The following is a 6,566-nucleotide window of genomic DNA, read 5'->3' on the forward strand; positions in this document are numbered from 1 at the left end:
TGTTAAGAGAAACAGCACTCAGGGAAAGTGGGCGTTCTGCAGCTGCACCTCTCAGCCGAGGGGCTGGGATCCGAGCCACATTTCCCCCTTACAAAGAGCTAAAGAGTGGAAAGGGGTGTCTGGAGCGAGGCGGAGAGGGGACGAGGGAGGGGGTAGTTTTTGTTGTTTTTTTTTCTAGAGAGCCTGGCGCTAAGACCCAGGGAATCTAAACCTGCCACTGGTGGTCACAGCTTCCCAGCAAACTTTTGGACACTAGAGGGCGATCCCGGGATTTTTGAGACTATATAATAGCAGGGAGGGAGTCGAGCCATTAGCAATTAAGGGAGAAGAGGCAAGGGGACTTGGGCTGGGAGGCGCTTAGAGAGAACCGGGGGGAGGGTCGGATCCGGGGTTGGAGAGGCGCTGGAGAAAGAAGAGGGCGCGTAGCCCCACTCATCTCTCTGGAGTCCGCGAAAAGGAAGGAGGGAATTGGGCTCTGGTTGCTTCCCCCGAGGAAGCCAATTCCCCTCTCTTAGTCCCGGCCTCGGTTGATCGTGTTGGTTGTTGGCGGCCGCTGGGCGTTCCCCGAAGTCCGGGTGCCTGTGCAGTCTGGATCCCCGGAGCTGGTCACCATGCCGGGCAGATTTTAGCTCCCCCATGGAGCAAACCAACTTCTACGAGGTCGAGTCCCGGCCCCCGATGAGCAGCCACCTCCAGAGTCCCCACCACCAGCCTAGCAGCGTCGCCTTTGGTTACCCCCGGGACTCGGTCCCTCCTCAGCCCCCCGCAACACCTGCAGCCGCCGCCGCCTCAGAACAGCTGGGCGACATCTGTGAGAACGAAAACTCCATCGACATCAGCGCCTACATCGATCCCGCCGCCTTCAACGACGAGTTCCTGGCCGACCTGTTCCAGCACAGTAAGCAGCAGGAGAAAGCCAAAGCCTCCCTGGCAGGGGGCGAGTTCGACTATCCTCCGCAGCCGCATCCCGCCGGCCACGCCATGCACGGAGCCCACGGACCTGGGAGCCACCCCCATGTCTATGGCTGTATGGCTACGGGCTACCTGGACGGCAAACTAGACCCCCTGTACGAGCGCATTGGGGCCCCGGCCTTGCGACCACTGGTGATCAAGCAGGAGCCCCGGGAGGAGGACGAGGCTAAGCAGTTGGCGCTGTCCGGCCTCTACCCTTACCAGACGCAGCAGCAGCAGCAACAGCAGCAACCGCCGCCGCCTCCTCCAGCCCACCACCACCATCACCACCACCACCATGCGGCGTCCCACCTCCAGTACCAAATCGCCCACTGTGGCCAGACCACCATGCACCTGCAACCAGGGCACCCCACGCCACCGCCCACGCCTGTGCCCAGCCCTCACCACCAGCCGCCGCAGCCACCGCACCACCCACACCAGCAGAACAGTCTACCCCCGGGAGGGGGACTCAAGATGATGTCCACGGACCACCGGGGTAAATCCAAGAAGTCCGTGGACAAGAGCAGCAGCGAGTACCGAGTGCGTCGGGAACGCAACAACATCGCCGTGCGCAAGAGCCGGGACAAGGCCAAGCAGCGCAACGTGGAGACCCAGCAGAAGGTGCTGGAGCTCACGAATGACAATGACCGGCTGCGCAAGCGGGTGGAACAGCTGACTCGGGAGCTGGACACGTTGCGAGGTATCTTCCGCCAGCTCCCAGAAAGTTCCTTGGTTAAAGCCATGGGCAACTGCGCGTGAATAAGCGCTCCCCTCCCGCCAACCCTTCTCCAGCCTAGACTGGTGGCCCTCGGTACCTCCCTCCGCGCCCACCCAGAGCTGGATTGAAGGACGTTACTTTGGAGGCTGGTGGGGTATTTTTTTTTTTTTATTTCAGACCAGACTGATCTCGAGACTGTCCAAGACAGAACGAGGAAATTCCGGTGCCATAAACCCTGGCTGGCTTTGATTCTCTGCCCCCCCCCCCCCCCACCAAGAGGGCCAGAATCTCTTCGAGTTTGAGATTTGGCCTTAGACTGTAGTCTTCAAGTTTCTTTCTAGTCGGGGTGGGGGTGGGGGAGAAACAGGGAGTGAGGGTGGGGGGCCGAGAAGAAGGAAGGGAGAGAAGCCCGGAAGCCAGGCAGCTCTAGTATTAAGTAATAACCCTGTGCCTTAGGAGCGGAGACGCGTCTAAATTGAAACTCTGGGATTCCAAGTATCTACGGAATGGAAGGAGCAAATCATGTGCCTTTGCCATTTGATATAGGGGTTCACCGTGTCCCTACACCCCCAGCTTACCGGGCTCTATCTCTCTGCCCACCTTTTTCTACTTAGGAGAGATGTGGGAGCCTGGGGGAAGGTCGTAGAAAGTGAAGCTCCAGCCATTCTGGGATTGGGGTTTCCGAGGACAGGTGGTGGGCCTTGTCTTATAGGCCAGAGAAAGTATGGTGAAGGAGATTGGGGTGAGGGTAGAGAGAAGAGAGAGTGGGGGCGGCTTGTGGGGATACTGAACTGGAGAAACAACTTGGTGATATTCCGATGAGAATATTACAAAGCCCTTAAGAAGAGAAAGAAACCCCAGTAACTTGGCTTTAAGCCTGTGGTTGCTGCCCCTAGACTTGTGGGAGCCGAGTTTCTGGGCTGAGGTGGGGGTGTCTTCCTTCAGACTCAGTCCTGAAGAAGGGTTGGGCAGTGATCGGCAGGCAGCTCTCCCCATAAGAAGAGTGACTGAGGGGCTGAAGTCCTAAGACAGCAGTTCCTCCAAGAAAATGGTGTGTGAAGGGCAGAAGGGGTGGGGGAGTCACGGGACTAATGAAACTATCCCCTTGAGGATGGGAGGAGGAAGGGGGGGTCGATAAGCCAAACTCAGAGCAGCAATGTCTGTACTATATGTCGCAAAGTCGCAATAATACAAAGCACAATGAATAACCCCCCCTGAGATAGGGGATTAAGTTACAAGAAGCGGCCAAGCGTGTTGCTTTCTTCAATTGATTGATTGCAAGCCCCAATCACAGACTAGGTCTAAATTGTGGGGTCCGCAGTGTGACTGTCCACTTCTGTGTGCTAATTAATGTTGCAGCCCGTACATCACCTTGTTTGTATTTTTCACTCAGATTCTGACCAAGAGATTTTCTTTGTTCATGAGTGGAAGGGAGCTCTCCAGAGTCTCCACCTTCCTCTCCTTTTATTATTATTGTTGTTTTCCTCTCCCTGAGGGGTAGGGAGAAGCTAAGTACCCTCTACCTCCCTCTTCCTTTTGTGCCCCCTCCCCCTCTTCCCTGGTCCCCAGAGAGCAGCTCCCCAGAAGTGGTGCAGGGAAAAGGCAAGGGTGGGCAAGAGAGAGGAACCTCGGAGCCGGCCTAGGCTCTCTCAAGACAATCTCAATCAAAGAAAGCAAAGAGCCGGTCCCAGGCCAACCCACAACACCACCTCTGAACTGGGGCCCTCTGACAGTCAGGAACTGGTGGGAGACTTTTTCCAAAGGCACCCCTATCCCCAGAGGAGCAGCCAAGCCGAGTGCTCAGGGGAAATCGAGGCATGGGAGGATGGGGAGGAGAAGGAAAGGGCCAAGTTGTTTTTTGTTGTCATTGTGGGAGGATATTTTATTTTCCAGATGTGATAGATGGGAATTTTATGTTGCCTGTTTTATGTACAAAATATATATAAATATATAAATATATTATATATAAATCTCTATAAAAGTGGAGCTCGGTGTCTTTTTAAAGCCAGAGTGAAACTACATTGGGAGGGTTGTCAAGGGCCAGGTCCCATTCCTCAATAAACATTGCATATTCTTAATGTCAGTGAACCCATGCTCTGGCTTTTCATTTTTATCGACGACAGCCCCAGTTCCATGCTTGGACCTCCAGTGGTGGCAGTGGGGTTGCTTCCGGACCCGACTGGTTGGTGTCATTTCCAAATCAGTTTCCTAACAGTTGTATTTCTGCAGGAGAACTTCCAGGACTCTGTTCTGGCAAAAGTCTACTGGGGTAGTAATGAGTCCTAGCCAGGTGGGGTCCAACTCTGATGTGGAGAAAGCAATTGCAGAGGCATAGCACTGTCCCCTAGAAATCAAGCAGCTGGAATAAGGGATTGGGGTCTTGGAGATAATCTCTTCTTGCTCTGAATTAGGATCTTGAGGCTATTCACAGGTTAGTGAGTTTCCATTCTCCAGAGCAATGAGCAAGAGTACCCAAAAACAGTTTGTTTCCTGAGAGGTGGAGGGACAAGAAAAACAAGGGTGAGAGTCAGGGGTTCAGGCTGGTCATCTGACCTCTTTTCCCCTCCCCAACCCAAACTTCCACAGCACTCCTGTCCTGCTCTAGCTCTAAACTGTCTGTTTTGCAGTTCCCTAGTCTGAAATACAACAGCAAGGCTCCACTCACTGTATCTGAGAGCCAAGAACTGTGGATCACTCCAGAGGTCAGCTCAGACAGAAGCTATCTGTGGCTTCCAGAGCAGTCTGGATGAGATAGGGATGGCTGAGGAAGGGGTCCAGAGCCCTGTGTGCATGGGGGGGGGGGTGGCAGAGAAGAGGCTTAAAGTGAGGATGCCCAGAATTACAAAAATCTCAGCCCAACCTCTGAATCACTGGAGTGAACAATTAATTAGCTGTGAGGTCCCAGTGAATCTGGCTTCGCCTGCCTCAGTCCCAGCCAGGGCTCCAAGGTCATATACCAGTTCTGTTCTGGTCCCAGCTTATTTGTTCCCATCCCCCATCTGTGCAGATTCTCCACATCTGAGAAGGGAGAAGGTCAAATCTAGTCAAATCAATAAGCACTTATTAAGCCCTACTATGTGCCAGACACTATGAAACAAGGGAGATGCCCCTAGGCTAGGGGTAGGAAGGTAATCCTGGGCTGGGAGTAGGACACCTGGCCCTACTGGGCTGCCCCAAATTATGCTATAGGGTGAGCTGTTGGTGGCCTCACACTCCAGATTCTACCTTCTGACCCAGCCTGTTAACCCATTATAGGCTACACCCCATGCCCTCTAGGCAATTAGGATTGGGCCTTTCGGGACACTTAGGGGTCTTCCATGTCAGTGGCTCACTGTGTGGGTTGATTGATTATGACTTTCTCTACCTAAACAACAGCACAAGGCTCGTTGTTCCTCTCAGAGGAGAAAGGTTGAGGTTTTCCAGAAGAAGCAGTGAGCCAAGCAAAACTGACCCCAGGAGAGGGCTGAGAAGGCTCTAGGTAGTCCTAATCTGGGTTTGCTTTTGTCCCCTCTAATTCGGAGTATAATGAAACTGGGACAACAAAGCCAGCTTGTATGTGTCTGCCCCACCCTACCCCCACCCCACCCCCCCATCCAGAGCAGAGCAAATACTGCCTACCCTGGGCCACACACAGGAAATCTTAGAGTCATTTCCACTTCAGTATGAGTGTTTCTATGGCCTGTCTTTGCTCGCTGCTGTTTTGACATATCTTTATTTGGAGCTATTTCAGGATGAACCCTCTGTACCTGGAATTAAAACATTTGTGGGAAAACTGCACAGCTGGCTGGTGAGGTTTTACTGCTTTCCTTACTGTCCCAGCTATATTCTGCCTAACTGAAAAACTGAACCCTGGTCCACAGCCCCAAAGGGAGTGAAATGGACATTTCTTTTTTCACTTGAGAGGTGCCTGCTGTCCAGCTTCAGGCTGCACACAGGCCTGCCTGGGCTGAAGCATTCCCCACCTGGTGATATACTCAGTTTTAAATCCTAAAGATTAAATCTACTTGGAAAAGCTGACTTTCCATTCTTATACTCTGGACAATTCTGCCCACTAGCATTTCTATCTACTCCTCCTCTTCCTGCTATCTCCTCAGTCTATGGCTCCCTTGAGAGAGGAGGAGAGGAGAAAAGAACTGAGAGAAAGAAGGAAAGAGTAGGAGAAGAGAGAAGAAAGTAGGAGAGGGAAGGGGTGTGGTGAAGAGAAGAAGAAAGACTGGAGAAGATAGGAGAGGAGAGGGAACCAGGGACTAAAGAGGAGATGAAACAGAGAGGAAGGAGGGAGGGAAAGAAAAGGGGAGAGGTGAAGAAAGGAGTACAAAGCAGGAGAGAGAAGAGGGGAGGGGAAGAAGGGAAGAGAGGAGGAGAGGACAGAGAAGGAGGCTGCCGGCAGCACGGGAAACTGGGGAGGGAGGGCAGCCTGACGATTTTCTTCTGCAGGTCTCAGCTTGTTGAGCATTATAAAAACCGATACAGAGTTCAACGATCATTCCAGTTTTTCTTGTTTGAGAGAATATCCACGGGCTTCCCTGGTGCCCCCAAAGAACCTCCCACTGGATCAAAAGGGGGAAGGGGGAGAGGAGAGAAGATAGAGGCATACTCTCACACTATTGTCTTCTCTCCCCTTTAAACTGTCTAATTTCAGTTTCCTCTTTTTTATCTTCAAGTGGCCCCCTGCCCCCTCCCCCCCCACCCCAAAGGAGAACTCTTTCTCCATTGGCACTCTCAAGGCCCAGGAAGGGCAGATTCCCACTAGTTGTGAGGGACTGAGGCAGAACAGTGTGGATGTGGACTCCCTAGTTCTGAGCCACTGGGATCCCCAAACTCTAAGCTAGGATGGCAGGACAATTTCTGGTCTCTGGCTTTAGGGAAAGAACGAATTCTTTACATGTTGTTGGGA

At 52.9% G+C, this 6,566-nt stretch overlaps 1 protein-coding gene across 1 annotated transcript; it reads left to right on the forward strand.

Annotated features, from left to right (window-relative positions):
* The first annotated feature begins 330 nt into the window (after positions 1-330).
* Positions 331-3,757, forward strand: CEBPA (CCAAT enhancer binding protein alpha). Its single transcript, XM_036752272.1, has one exon. The coding sequence runs from the start codon at positions 637-639 to the stop codon at positions 1,708-1,710; it is 1,074 nt and encodes a 357-aa protein (XP_036608167.1). The 5' UTR covers positions 331-636; the 3' UTR covers positions 1,711-3,757.
* The last annotated feature ends 2,809 nt before the right edge of the window (positions 3,758-6,566 follow it).

The sequence above is a fragment of the Trichosurus vulpecula genome, chromosome 3 (assembly GCF_011100635.1).
Source record: "Trichosurus vulpecula isolate mTriVul1 chromosome 3, mTriVul1.pri, whole genome shotgun sequence".
In the NCBI taxonomy this organism is placed as follows: domain Eukaryota; kingdom Metazoa; phylum Chordata; class Mammalia; order Diprotodontia; family Phalangeridae; genus Trichosurus; species Trichosurus vulpecula.